Raw genomic sequence first — 15,072 nt, 5'->3', positions numbered from 1 at the left:
CCTTAAGTTTAATTTTTGGACAAACTATCCGTTTGCACCATAGCCACTGTTTCTGCATAGCGTCACTCACTCACAGTGCACGGCTGACAGCAGGGACCTACAATCCAGAGCACACGTTGGACTGGAAGATAACTGATCCTAGCTCCTATAAAGGTTTCTGTTGAGCAGAGCTGGAAACCAGAAGACCACTGCCCCACAGAGACTACATCAAGTGATGCACTGAGCATTAAGCCCCTGTCTTGCTTTATCTTGTCTTTACAAGATGAGACTGAGAAAACAAGTAACTCAATAAATTCCGAATTCAAGACAAACTGGGAGATGCTTCAGCTACACAAGGAAGAGGCTTTGGGTCTCATGTTGCCTTCAGAACTCGGCGGAGGCCAGGGAGACACGTTACAGGCACACCTAACTCCTGCTCTTGTCTAAGGGAAAATGGATTTTAGAACATTGTTCTTCAGAAGTTGAAAACATTTGGTATAATGTCACGATGCTACGTGAGGAACACAGTGGCAACATTCTGTGGCAAAAGACAGCGGTCCCTATGAGCTCAAAATTAAAAATTCAGCATGACTCTGCAAGTAGAAGGAGCCACTGATGACCAGGTCATATTCCAAAATTACCAATGTGATTCTGGGATTTATCTTTTTTCTTAAAATGTCAACTCACAAAAGATTCAACAGTAAAAAGCTCATTTAATAAGTTATTGTTATCACTTCTACAAAAATGAAATTACCCTCCCATTAATTATTTTTGTTTTGAGGGAAAAAAAATATCTTCAACCTTCAGGGACTAGCAGGACTGAAATTTTCCACACAATAAAACAGCTGATAAATTACCTTTTGGGAAAACTCACCTCTTTTGCTGTTGTTGAAAGTTTCAAACAAACAATACATTTTAATTTCACCAAATTAATATTCTCTAATGGAAGTACTGTCTCAGAAAAATGTTTAACTGACAAACATAACCTCTTAAAAGCATACAGCACTGATTTTACGTTTTAATTCTTTTGCTAGTCATAAACTATTAAAAAGAGGAGCTGTACAGATGTGTTCAGGATATACATTGTATAATTTAATAGGTCTTTTCTATTTCGGATTTCAGTAATTCACTGAAATATTTATGGCCTTGCCAGAACAACGAATGCACAGAGTTATCTCTTTAATCGTTATTATGCTGCTCCTTCCCAAGCAGCAATTCCAGTAAGGAGGAAAAGGTATGGTTCTATTTTAATAGCTGAAAGAATATTAAAGGTATGCTATACTCGCAATGCAGAACTGTCCCCACAAAGATCATCTTGCAGGAAGTAATCTTCTCTTTCTGATACTAAAAATATAAAAAGACATAGCAGCATGACTTTCAGCAAATGCTAGCAGTGAGACAGTATTCTTGGGGGTCAACAGATGACTCAATTTTGATATTCAGCCTCTAAAAATGCATCTTTAACACCACTAGCCTAAGTAACAAAAGTCAAGCTAGCCAGGGTATGCCTGCCCATGTGTTAGTTACATCTGGATTTTGATGTACAGACATAAACCGAAAAGGGAGCGAGGAGGGGAACTGCCCACGCTTATATGACAGGATCTTCAGAACTCTCCTCGTGTACTAAAGCTGATGACCTGTACAAAATTATAGCAATGTTGTATCTTTAATTTCAAGAATGAAATAGTAATAATGTATATGGCAGTCACTCTGTTGTAACAAACAAACACACCAAGGCTGCAACAAAGAAATAAAAGAAATATAATTACTTAATAACATTAGCTCTTCTCAAAGTAGCAAAATCACTATTTGCTAAGACTTCCTACTCTACCTTAGATCTTTGTTCCACCCACATGTCAAAAGAACGGGAAGGGACACCTAACACTTTGCTGAATATGGAATAGTTTTGGCAATTGACCATGGTACAGTTTAAAAAACCCTAAACCTGAGAAATGGATAGATTCCGTATTTCAGCTTTTAATGCCTGAGACGTAAAACTTTGTCCATGGACTAATAATCAAAAGCGACTTAACCATCACGAGAACAAGCACTAATGGACGCTGACCACCAGCAGTTTCCATTGCCTTCTTTTTATAGATAGCATGCAAGGAGAATGAATACAAAAACTAGGCAACTAACATGCTGCCTGTAGGATCTTCAAAATCAAATGGAAACTACTGTGACTAACAAGATCAATAACAGTAAAACAAGTAGGATTTATGGAAGCTATATTCATTTGGTGATCATTTTATTGAACTTCAGCATGACTGCCATGTGTCAGATCCCAGGCTGACAACAGATTGGGAAAAATATAGTTCAAGATGCACTTCTTGAGTTCCTGCTGAGTGGAGAAGCAGGCTTCATAGCACTTAATGGATACTGATGACTGGGATTATACCAACAAGAGCAGGATTGTATTTTTGGATAGAAATTTCAGAGGCAGAGTGAGAAAATTAGTAGTAAAAATACTTGAAAGTTGCATTATGCTAGTGCACTTTTCAAAATGCCGATTGCCTGCTATTTTACGAAGAGATAAGTATGTTCCAGTGTTAATCAGATTTTGGCCATTACCAGTACCAAGTATATTTCTTTTCTAATTTTGTGACAGAAAAGAAGAAAATGCTTTCTCAATTCTTTTTAGCATGATTTGCACCATATGGTCTACTAAGTGCAGCCAGCAACTACTTTTAAATGCTGCAGTTCTTTCACCGAGGCATTATTATCCTTTGTATGATGAAAGTAATTTTATGTCTTCAGGAGATGCTTCTATTCTACAAAGCAGAAAGGCCTCTCAAGACTTGGTTTCTAAAAATAGCTTACAGTCTTTCAAGAAGATAAAGGATGAATCTTCCAGGGGATGAGCTTGATTATTCCGTTTATTACTTTCTTATTTGCGCTTCTGGATCTTGAGGATCCTGTAGTAGTAAGTGCTGGAAAATCAGGGGTTTCTTAGTTGGTCGTGTTGTTGTTGTTGTTTTTTTATGTTATTTTTTTTTTTTTAAACAGAGTCCTCACTTGAAGAATCCCCTAACTGACTTCACATTGCTGTCATTCAACCTACAAAGCTGAAAACCGATCTGCAGCATTATCACAAGGCAATATGTACTTGGAGATTTTCAGGAATACACTGAACTTCTTTAAACCCTCAAGCAAAATGTCATGCTGTTTTGGAGGAAGAGGATCATTTGTGTGGCTAATTCTTAAATATGTCATTTTGACCTGGTTGTCAAGGATGATCTTTAACAAGGCAAGCAGTTTTCTTTTGAAGAACACTCCACAAACTTGTCTTTGCACCTGGACTGTTTCACATACATTGTAAATGAATCAAAAAGGTATTTTGGTTAGGGCTACTTTACTTCATGTTGTACAAAATGAAGCAAATAATGAAAGAGAAGTTCCATTTACATGATGAAATATATCGTGATGGTTGCCCACCTACACATTTTAATCCATTTAGCAATCTCAAAAATATTAACACCCATTCCCTAAGAATTCATTAATAAACTATTATGTAGAGGATCTTTCTGGAAAAAAGGAAAACCTTCAATCGGCAATGCAATGTCGATAGTTATGAAATGCTATGTATGTAAGAGCCCCCTTTTTATGACAGCTCATCTGCAAGAAAACAGATGATCACATGGGAAACATTTTGTGAGAATCTGGCATAGAGGACTGCAGACAGACTGCTATTAAATAGTTACCCTGCCTTAACTACTGAGAGAGAGAGAGAGAGAAAGCGAGCAAGGTTTAAAGCTTTAATCTCACACACAAGCTCGTCAGAGCCCAAATCTATCTGTAATACTCTACAAATCAGAATGAACTCAGAAGGATGACGTTCAATCTTTAAATCCTTCTCTGCAGAGCTATTTTTAACTCTCAGGTTCACAAAATGGATCCCTGCTGTGGCTCCAGAGCTTTCTAACATGCACCCTACCTATTACATTTGACACAACCACATGTTAGAATTCAGTTGCCTTTAGAACCAAAAGTTTTTCTTGCACAATTTCCTATGTAGTGTGATAGAAACAACTCAATGCGACAGGACTCTACCACTGTCACTGGTGGAAAACCAATTATCTCCTCTCCTGGCCACTGTTATTCTTTTCATTTCCACCAGTAACTTTAACTCTAATATTCTGGACACTTCTGAACAACTTTTTTAACCCTCTTATTTTGCTTTCTTCCCCATAGAGTAACATAATAAGCAAGTGTTGCACATATGATGTCAAATAAGACATTTTTTGTATCTTGAAACATTTTCTCAACAAACATATTTATTCAGTCCCTTTCTAAATCAATTCTCAAACAATTGATACTCAGTCATCTCAATCATCTTTGATACAATCACTACTGTCAACCATAATCCACCAGCTTTCCAAAAACTCCTGTAATGTATCAGGCCATTTCTGCTTTGATTTTGCAAATCAATCCATCTAAGCTGGATTAGAACTGACGTGTCTGTTCAACTATAGGTGAACACGACCAAAATATATCATCATATCGATGATCTGAACCTGGAACCGTACAATAAGGCACCACTGCTTCTTAGATTTCCTACTGCATGCAGTTTATTATGTCAACTGCTCATGAACTAGTGCAATTTCTACCAATGGGCACGGATTTCTGCTAATGACCTGAGGATGTACACGTATCTCCAAATGAAACTGCAGGCTACACTCACTCCCCACAGCAATAAAATCTTCATTAAGACACTCTGATACATGTTCCTGTACATTCAGCAGAATAACATGTTGTAAACATTCCGGTATGAAAATAGAACACTACAGTGTTCAGGAAATTCTGTTAGTTTTACATGATTCTGGAAATCTTAATCTTGCTCATTTTGGCATTAATTTTCTGCCTTACATTTTCCAGGAAAAAAATGTAATCTGGAATAACTTTATATTCTGATTACAGTTTGATGAAGGGCTTCACTGAACTGACACTGAACCTGCACTGTCCTCGAGTGCTATGGATAATTTATTCTGCCAGTTCAAGTCCAGTTTTAAATAATAATGTCTATCTTTTTTGCTAATGAACTGATACAAGATTTAAAAGCTCTGAAGGATTTGTTTCCTCAGGGTCATTTCCTGACTTCAAAACTCACATTTAAAAATCCTTGACAATAATGCTCTGCTCTTCTAAAAATCTGGACAAATCTCATTCTGATGCATCCTTTGCATCTTGGAAGTAGGATCTGTATCTGTGTGGTTTCAGATACTGAGCTATTAAAACTTATATTCAAAAATCCTGTTGACTCAGACTGCATCACTACTGCTGCTTAAAGCCCATTAAGGCCAATGAAAATATTCCCACCAGTGAGATTCAGGTGATGTCTCCTAGACAAGGAAACCGAAGTCTCTAGAATCCCATGTGACGCTGACTTCTGACTATTTCCTCCTAACATATAGATCAAAATGATCTTCAACTACGGAAAGCCCTGGGTATATTGTTTTTGGAAGAGCTATACACGCTATTAACAGAACCAAAACAACTTTTTAGTATTACACTTCTATTTTTCCTTCCATGAGGTCTTTGTTAAGACAAAAGCCTGTCGATGAACCCAAAAGTTAAGAGGCTGTGCAAAAGGCAAGGGAAACAGAAGAACAGAACTAAAAAGAAAAACTGAATCCACTGAGAGATCTCCAAATGATCTGCCCTGTGGCAGCAAATCGCTGCAGTCTTCAGTGCCATCCATCCATTGGCTTTACTGCCCTCTGTGATAGGTGACTAATTTCGCCTTGCAGCCTTGCACAGGACTTACCACTTGCCCAGTCAACCCTTCCAGAACAGAGTGTATTGTGTACCTCTGAATTATTAGGTCTTTTCAGAAATGTCTACCACACCCAAGTTAAACTTCAGAACAAGAAAAAATTTCTTGACTTATTAAACCACCGTATTCTTATTAAAAGCTAGTAAAAGAATAGTTAATGAGGAACAAAACTTGCTTTTGGCTTCCAAGAAATTTTCGACTGACAATTAACAAAACACTACACATGCTATCAGAAATAACATGAAGAAATACCCAATGCATTTTCCCGGAAGGAAAATTACGGTCCAAAAATATTCTGTGATTTCATTATAATGCAAAACGCTGTTTGTTACAAAGATTTACTTAATTTATTTTTTGTTCTTTGTTTATATATTTTCTCTAAAAGTCTCACTATTATTTATTCCACAATCTTCAGTGAATCTGAAAAATATACCCAATGTACTTAAATAAGGTCATTATTATTACACCCATTTGACACTGGTAAAATGCAGGCAATAAACTGCCCTGGGATATCTGCTTAAAGTTAAGGAGAAATGCCCTTATTATTTTAAGGGCATTGATAGGGAAAACCACTTTAACTCTAGACAATAGTTTTCCCTCATTCTGCATTCTGTATCAGTCCTAGGAAGTACTGACTAAATCTTAAGCAGCCAGAATTAAGGCAGCTCTGTAATCTTGGAATGAAACGAAAAAATAATACAGTGAACAAACTCTGCTGGGTGAAGCACACAACAGAAATGTGGCCAAACCATCATCTGAAAACAGTCCAATTGCAGAAGGTTCTGACTGTGGGCAGGGTAAGGTTAGGTTACGCTGAGGGTTAGGGTTAAAAAACCAAAGGGGACAGCCCTTAGCAGCAGCAGCCCTTTTCCCGTGTTTGTAGGTTCTGCCACCATCTATAAGATGGACCCCTTACCTATACCACTCTGGACAGGTGGACTCTGGACCCCTTACCTATATACCTATACCACCCCAATCCAAACAGAACCTCTACTCACGCCACTTTTCCTTCATTTGGAAACACCACCACCCCCGACACACACACGGTGACTACTCAAACGTGCTACTCTCAACTGGCAAGCATGATGCGAAAGCCAGAACATCTGATGGAAGAAAGGAATTATTTATGTGACTGTATACATGCAGACACACACACAAAGACGCACAGACTCACTCACAATCTACTTCCAAAATGGCACGGACAGACTTTGCAAGGTCTCTGGCTTCTGCTGCAAGAGCTGCTGTGACAGTAGGTCCAATCCTTCCCAACCGTGCAAGAAGTGTTTTAGTAGACAATGTTGTTCTTCTGTCACTAAGAGAATAAAAACCAGTTGTGTTTATTTGTAAGATCATAAAAGAAATGGTTACTTTTAATAAAGTAAACCTGTGTTTCTAGATTTATTTTGGTGTCACTGAATGAACAAAAGATACTCATACTGCCAAACTGATGAGTTTACCTCACAGCAGTTCTGTCTGTACAATAAAGGGAATAGGAAAGTCCAATTTAAACAACACTGATGTCTCAAAATCTAGCGTCAAGAAAAGCAACATACTTAAAAGTAATTTTCTTATTAGCATTTAAGAAAGGACACTGCTTTAGGGGGCCCAGTTCTTATCTTCTCTGCTGTTAGTGAGCCAGTTTGTCACCTTATCTTTGTGTTTTATACTTCAACCCATTTACTAAAATAAAGTCTACAAACTTTATAAAACATGCAACATCAGTCTTGTGCACTGATGAGAACTGCATTTAATTGATTAGCATCTGTGTATTAAAACATTGACATCTACAACATAATAGTTGATCTGATCCTGCTAAATTCCAGCTAAATTCACCTAAATAGATTTGATTTCCTTGAGAGCTTTGCTGAAAAAGATGGCAGGACCAAGACTAAACAACTTTACCGTTACATGAATATTAATGGAACACTTATCTGAGATATGTAAGCACAATCATGCTGATATTCTGAAGGACCAAAGGCTGCTCTAAATCTTGTTGGATATTCCTAGCTACCTTTTTAAACAAGAAGAGTAATAAAACTTAAATGCATATGCATGTTATCATTTTATTTCTAGGCTACCGGATTAATGATGATGCAAAATTGCTTGGGCAAATCTAAAAATAAAAAAAATTATAGCCCACTGTTAAGGTTCCTTACAATTTTAACTAATCCTTAGCACATTATAATTACTTTATGGAAACATCCAGACAACCATAGCTATGTAATTACTAACTGCTTTAATTTAATTCTGAGGTTTTTAATGAAGCTGTATCCTGAAAGCCTAATTTATAACTCATGCCACTCCCTCTCCTCCAATAAAATGACACTCAGAAACATACAGCAAAAAATATGGAAAAAGTAGCTATAAGACAGTATTTGAAGGCTTTGAAACAATCGTAGAGTTTTCCAGTATTAATATCACCACTTCAATATTAACAACTATTCCATTTTATTACCTTAAAACTGTTGAGGAAGTGGAGTTATCTGAAAGTATTTCATGCACCACCTGTTGGCCATAGTCAAGAAGTTAACAGTTTATAAATCAACATGGTCAAAAAGTTAATACTTTATAATGTGATGTTGTATTTGGGTGGGGGGGATTTGATTTCTAATTAGAGTCTGGTCTCCCCAACCAGAAGTGCGGAAGTAAATCCCAAAATATTATAACCCCTTTAAATGAAATAAATGTAATAACATTTAAATATAAACCCTCTTTTTTTGGTTTCATAACATTTCAAAATATTAGCAGATATTACTTTTTCTGTCTTTTCCTCTGGTGAATTTCACAGAAGTTGATACGAGTTTGTGAAACATTAGGTGAAAAAAATTACCTGATATTTCGTTTCTTTAGTATAGCAAAACATAAAAGTAAATTCCCACATGGATCTGTACACAGATAAATACACCGTCTTTATTTGTAGCAATGAAAGGATCTCTGCAAACTAGTTTATAGTCAGTTTACTATGTTTATTCCTCAGAAACATCAACACAAAACTTTTCCAAATAAAATATTGCTTGAAATGAAAGGCAAAGCTACCTCTACAAATTGTAGCAGTTTTTCAGTAGCCACCTCAAAGGTCTTCCTAGCCAATTCCGATTTCCGCAGCTGGCAGTCAAGCACTGTAACTCTCTTTCTCAAGTCTTGGATGTTATCCTAGGAAAGATATTTTAAGGCTTTTAGTCTAATAATTTTCTCCTATGGCTCACAGAGATACATGGTGTGAATTGAAATGGATGTCTGAAACATTTAACTCAACAGTCTTTTCTACATTTCTGCAAAATATAGCTGCTTCTGCAGCTGGTACGCCTGATGTGCTAGTAAATCAGCTCCCAGACTGCAACAGATTTTGGCAAATGATATAAAGGTAAATTGAAAGTGGCAGCTAACAACAGTGACAGGGCTGAAACTTAAGACAGTTCGAAATGATTTATGAACAGATCAAAACCACCAACCTGACAGTGACACTATCTGTCAGCAGGGTGGCACAAATAGCCAATATGGGAACAAACTCAGTCCATTAGTTTGCATTTGTACATCCTTTGGCCAACAGAGTAATTATGGCGTATCTTGGAGAAAATTACCCCCTAGGATCTCTCTACATGCACTTGTATAACCTATTGATCAGCGTTATGCATCCCTCTGCATGTGAACCCCTTTTGATCAGGTTCTGGAGTCTCAAGGTTTCAGCTTGAGTCCCTGGCACTGTTCATGTAAGAGGACCACGAGTAATGTCTTCACATGTATATGGGCATGTTTGTCTCGTTAAGCTGTCTGTTGAACACAAGACCTAGACCAAAATACTCTCCAAAATCAAGAAAAAATCACCATCATCAAAAATAAACTTTTACCTCACTGTGGGTGATCTTTTCTGAAAGCCCACTACCTACTATAAAACTCTTATAGAAACCCACCAAAACCCACTTGAAGCAAACGAGTACACACTTTTCTTTGTATATATCGTACAAATGACCAGAATCACAACCACTCTGAATATCAAAGGATCTGTTGATTAAACCACCTGTCTTTGGCAATCTCACTGTCCCCTGTTGCAGAAGGAGCTGGTAAGCCTTCCAAGGGATTTCACTCTTTGATACTAACAAATAAGTATACTATAGAGTTGGTACCTACTTGATACTGCTTCTTATGAATAAGAAATGCAGAGAATCAAATCTCAATTCAGATATTCGAGTGCTTACTCAGAATTTCAGGAATTCAAGCTAGCATCTCAGAAACAATTATCTAAGAAAGCAACCCACAGGCTCAGAATTTCTTAAAAGTTTTGATATGTATTCAAGTCCTAGAAAACAAACCGCTTCAAAAATACCTGACAAAAGATGGGGCATCACACACATGTTCAGAAAGAAGAATTTCTAGGGTGTGATTCATCTCATCACACACCCTCAAAATGAAATGAGAAGGATTCCTCCCTTGGAGCTACACACACTTGCTGTATTGCTTCTTTGCAAGCTTGTATACCATAGAGCTTGGCTTTACCTTTTAATACCTTAGAAGATTGAATTAATTCTCATGATAAAATAAGGCAACAAACAATAGGTCTTCATCAATTCATATGCACATCAATTTTCATGAGAAAAGCAAGGTAAACACAGAAATGCCAACTTGCTTGCACTTGTTCAGACTGCGTGTAGGAAAAGGATCCACAGTTATAGGGAAAAGTTTAAAAGTGCCTCAAATATTTTACTTCTTGGCATGTTTTGAAATGCCTCACTGGAGATGAAGTGGTTTTAAAATATGAGGTTCCATTAAAACAGGAAAAAAATTCTGGCAGCATACTGCTAGTAAAATGCAAATGATTATTAAATCTAGATTTGCTTAAGAATGATATTGGGCTTTATATTGTTATTATTTGCCTCACAAACATAAATGTGAGGGCCATTTTTACAGAAATACAAAAGGATACAAATACATGTACTGTTTTCAAAGACAATATGTCTTCAGTGCAGAACCTGTTCCAGGCTTTGATGCTTGAGATGTGCCATTTTGACCTATGACCCACATATGCTTCTAGCTCTTATTTTTGCAGCCCAAAGATATCTGGATAAAGGAAGACTCGCACACTTCACATTACCCCCTTCACTACATATTATTCCAGTTATTGAATAATACAAGACAAACACTGACCTACTTTAGAAAAGCAGATGAAAAGAAAATGAAAACAAGATACATGACAACAGCAAGGAAACCATGGTAACCACAACAGGCGACTGCTTTGCTTACTTTATTTTGGCCAGAATGATCAGCAAGCTGAGCCTTCAGCTCTACAATTTCAGCTTCTAATAAGCGAATTACTTCTTCATAGTCCATCTCCATTCCACGAGCCTGTCTTTGTGCAGCTTCTGCAAGATGAATCCTACTTCGCAAAGCTCTTGTCTCTTCTACAGCTGCCTTGGCTTCCTATAGATGACAGAATTTAAATGAAAAGTTACAACTCCAGCTAACAAAGTAGCACGGATCTAGCTCAAAAGTACTGCAGTCGGCATTAGGGCTACCTTTTAGTATTTATAGTTAGATTTTTTTCATTATTAGATGAAAGTAGACCAATTGCTAATTTTAAAGTGTGTGATGTGCAAACAAAGAACTGGTATTTACAGACAGAGATAATTCTCCTAATAAATTAAATCATGAATTCTATGATTACTGTAAATCTAACTGAATGAAAGGCTTTATAGAAATGCATCTGATGCTGTTAATCTGCCCCACCGCTTTCATACTAAATACTTCAATGCGGGATTATTTCATTTTTTTATTATTACTGCCTGAATTCACATTCAATTCAGAGTTTGCACATCATGTAGCTGGACTTCTAATGCAAGTATTCAGTTCACACTCTTCTCAAAAAAAGTGCTGGTTTTTATTTTTCTGTCTAGTTCCTGCTGTTATATCGTTATTCTGTATTGTGACAAGAGAGTGTTAGATAAGATTTATATACAAATATTATATGGAAAACAGGAAATGAGAAACTGTTAGCTTTTAATTCAGCTAAAGTAATCCCTAAAGGTCATAAAATCTGATTTTGAGAAGGATATTCCTTAGTACATTTTAGTACTGAATATTAATTCAAGTTAATTTTGATTTGTACATTTAGAAAGTCAAACTAAAGGTCTGGACAACATATGAATTTACACTAGGAAAAAAACCAAACAAACTGTTCATCAAAAATGTAGACATACAGGCTCACTGGCACCAAAACCAACAAACATCTTTCCCCTTAGCTTTTTATTAATCTGCGGAAAAAGACTGTGTATTAATTTCCTGAATCATAGAAGTTATAAGCTTTAAATACAGAAATTCATAGAGCTAGAAATTCTTTGTACAAATTTTTCAGCTAAGGATACTTAGACTATTCCTAGTCAACCTATCATGTCTTATAATTATATCCTGGTTGGGAATGGAAACAGAGGGGAAACAGGAAGGGGTAGAGGAGAAATAGACTATGAATCTAGAAGTAGGAAATAACTTTCTAGAAACCAGGTTGAAATCACTGTTTCAATGAAATGACCAAATATTCCCATTCTTGTGGAAGAATTGTTATATAGTATTTAACAGGTGTCAAAATATAAATGCCTAGAGAGTTAGTCAAGCTTACAAAAGCAGATCCAATTCTATTATTTCCTAACTTGGAAGTATTTGTTCTGTGCAATCAACATACTTCAAGTCAGGTTTTCCTATACTTTGTCATAACTTTTTTTTTTTTTTGGTAAAATGAAATGACCTACCAATCTCAGTTTCAGATGAATTTTAAACTGTACACTGTTAGACTTAATAAACAATATATTTTATTTCAGGCCATAAGTAAACTAATCTCAATAACATATATATAGGACACCATCTTCCTTGTATTTGCAATATATTATCAATTTGGGTGATTGCCAGGGAAATTCTGGTCTCTTAGAAAATAAAGCATTAGAAGAAGTAATCACTTCTGTAGCGAACAGTTACATCACTAGTGAATACAGATGACATTAATGTTATACAATTTGGAGGTTTTTGTTATGAGAAGAGATACATTTAAACAATCTTTAATTTGACAGCAAGTATAACGTGGTTTTTTTTCCTTTTTTCCTTTTGGAAGCACAAAGCATTAGATGAGCCTATTTCTACATGGCGATCACCTCCACCTGGCAACACGGATTATTCAAAAGCTTGTGGCTGCGTGTCTTTCTGCTATTCAGCTGGTTTGTTTTACAACTGTCTGTCTGCACAGCACTAAAAGAGTGTGAGGGGCCATTACTGAAAGCACTCACTGACAGACCACCAGAACAATCCACCCCTCCTGCAAGTTGCTCATAGCAGTTCTTCTTCCTAGAAACAATTCAGAGAACACAGGGGCTTCTAAGAAGTTGTGAATTTACAAAAGTAGAGGTCAAAATGACTGCCTCTGTAAAGGGAATCTTCTTGCTGCTCTAAGAAACAGTGTGACTCAACAGCAAGAAAAGCCGGGCCCGACCGATACACAGGCTGATTTGGTAGCCTTCCGTAACGGGCTGAAGGTGGGAAAAGGGAGACAAAAGTGAAAAAGATGCTCTGATGTTAAGTTTGAGTAATATAAATGAACACAGAGACTTGAACAAAAGGTGGCATCTTGAAAATGCACACATAGGAATTATTTAAATAAACTGACATCAGAAAAGTCATGGGAAAATTGCTGTAATGAAAAGGTTTTAAAATAAGACCTCCCTGAGATAAAGGTTTAATCTCTTATAATCCAGAATTGCCTTTACTCCTCTACTGGTTTGTTTTTTTTTCAGAAACCCAACTGTTGACTATTAATTTCTCTGTAATAGCAGACTAAGTATGACCAGATTTCAACAGCGAAAGACCTAAAGGAATAATTAACGAACAATGGATTCTTACATTACAATGAAACGATTATCCACACTATAACTGAATTAGCAAAACTTTCTGACAAAGCAGAGCTATTTGCTAGAGCAGGAAGGCACAAAGGGTAACGATACCACCAGGCTTCCCCATTCTACAGTTTCTGGAGCTGGCATTGCAGCAACATGGTGGGCTCTCTTACTCATGCAGGTAAGGGGCCCCTACCAGTGAAGAACAGATGGATAACAGCATGCTTCAGCATGTTCTCTTGTCCCAGTCAACTGCTTGTATGAAATAAGACGCAACAGAAATTGGAATCTGCAGCTGCTAATATTTCATCTACATAAATGCCTGATGGGACGGTTTGTCCTAATCTGGTATGAAGCCACTACAACAAATAAACTGCAGGATGGAAGAGCAAAACTGAATCTTTACAGAATCCATTTCAAGGTACAGGTTTCTTTCAAAGCCAGGTTCTGTTACTTCCTTGGATAAATTCAAGTCTCAGGAGACTGTTTTATCCAAGTAATATTCCAGCCACAACAAGAACCAGAACAAAGATATTCCTTTAAACTACATGAAAAATCGTAGTTACAATTCAATTATGTTTATTCATTAATTCTCCAGAAATTGTTTGCAAAAACATTCTTTAGAAGAACTTAGATTATCTTTACCATATATTAAAATGAAGAAAAAAAAAGCTAATGAAAAAACCCACCCAACCCAATCCTTATTTCAGACAGGGTAAAATAAACTATATTCTGCTTCCAAAATATCAGCCATTCAAGTCCTAGTCTTCAAAGTACCACTTTTCCCCTCAGAAAACATAAGCACAGAATAGCAAATCTTAGCCCAATGGAATATGAAGTCCAGCTGCACAGGATACCACAGTGTCCTATCTTTGTGACCTTCCACATTCACTATGTTTAGCTGAGGTGCTCCAGCTGACAATAACTGCATTAAAAAAGCTCTAGTAAAGAAGACGAGATCATTCAGGCTGGCATGACCCAGGCCATCCAGGCAGCACAGAATACAGTCAAACTCATCCAGGAAGATAGAAGACATCATTACAGATTTCCTCATTCACGGTGTTGACAAGACTTCAAGTACTCAAAAGTGCCTTTCTGTGTTTTGTGCCAATTTCAGCTTCCACATGGTTTCAAAGAAGGCCCAAATCAAAATCTCAAAGTAAAAATATATCAACTAATATATTTTAGTTACCATAGAGCAATATTAGAAAATAATTACTACCTCATTTCAAATTTAACAATATTTCTAATCTTCAGAGTTTATCCTGTTAGCTACTGATTCAAGCACTGTTTAATGGACTGGTACTACCCAAACATGTTCATTAATTGGAATATTTGTACGCCTGTACTAATTAAGCTGCAATCTCTACAATTCACAATTAGTAGACAATAGAAATACCACAAAAGATACTCCAATATATGACTGGTAGTCTATATCCTCATTTGAAACAT

General features: G+C 36.6%; 1 protein-coding gene across 11 annotated transcripts in view; it reads right to left on the bottom strand.

The window, feature by feature from the left end:
• STXBP4 (syntaxin binding protein 4) overlaps positions 1–15,072 on the bottom strand; it is a 76,287-nt gene that overhangs the window by 32,183 nt on the left and 29,032 nt on the right. For all 11 annotated transcript variants that reach the window (XM_055725987.1, XM_055726000.1, XM_027808192.2 and 8 more), the window contains 4 exons: positions 10,991–11,167; positions 8,789–8,905; positions 8,208–8,257; positions 6,931–7,064 (listed from right to left, as the gene is read on the bottom strand). In XM_055725987.1, coding sequence (XP_055581962.1) covers positions 6,931–7,064; positions 8,208–8,257; positions 8,789–8,905; positions 10,991–11,167 — 478 coding nt within the window. The remainder of the gene's footprint in view (positions 1–6,930; positions 7,065–8,207; positions 8,258–8,788; positions 8,906–10,990; positions 11,168–15,072) is intronic.

This window comes from Falco cherrug, chromosome 1 (genome assembly GCF_023634085.1).
Source record: "Falco cherrug isolate bFalChe1 chromosome 1, bFalChe1.pri, whole genome shotgun sequence".
Classification (NCBI taxonomy): Eukaryota; Metazoa; Chordata; class Aves; order Falconiformes; family Falconidae; genus Falco; species Falco cherrug.
The sequence above is the reverse complement of the archived record's forward strand: the minus strand, read 5'-3'. Positions and strand labels throughout refer to the sequence as shown.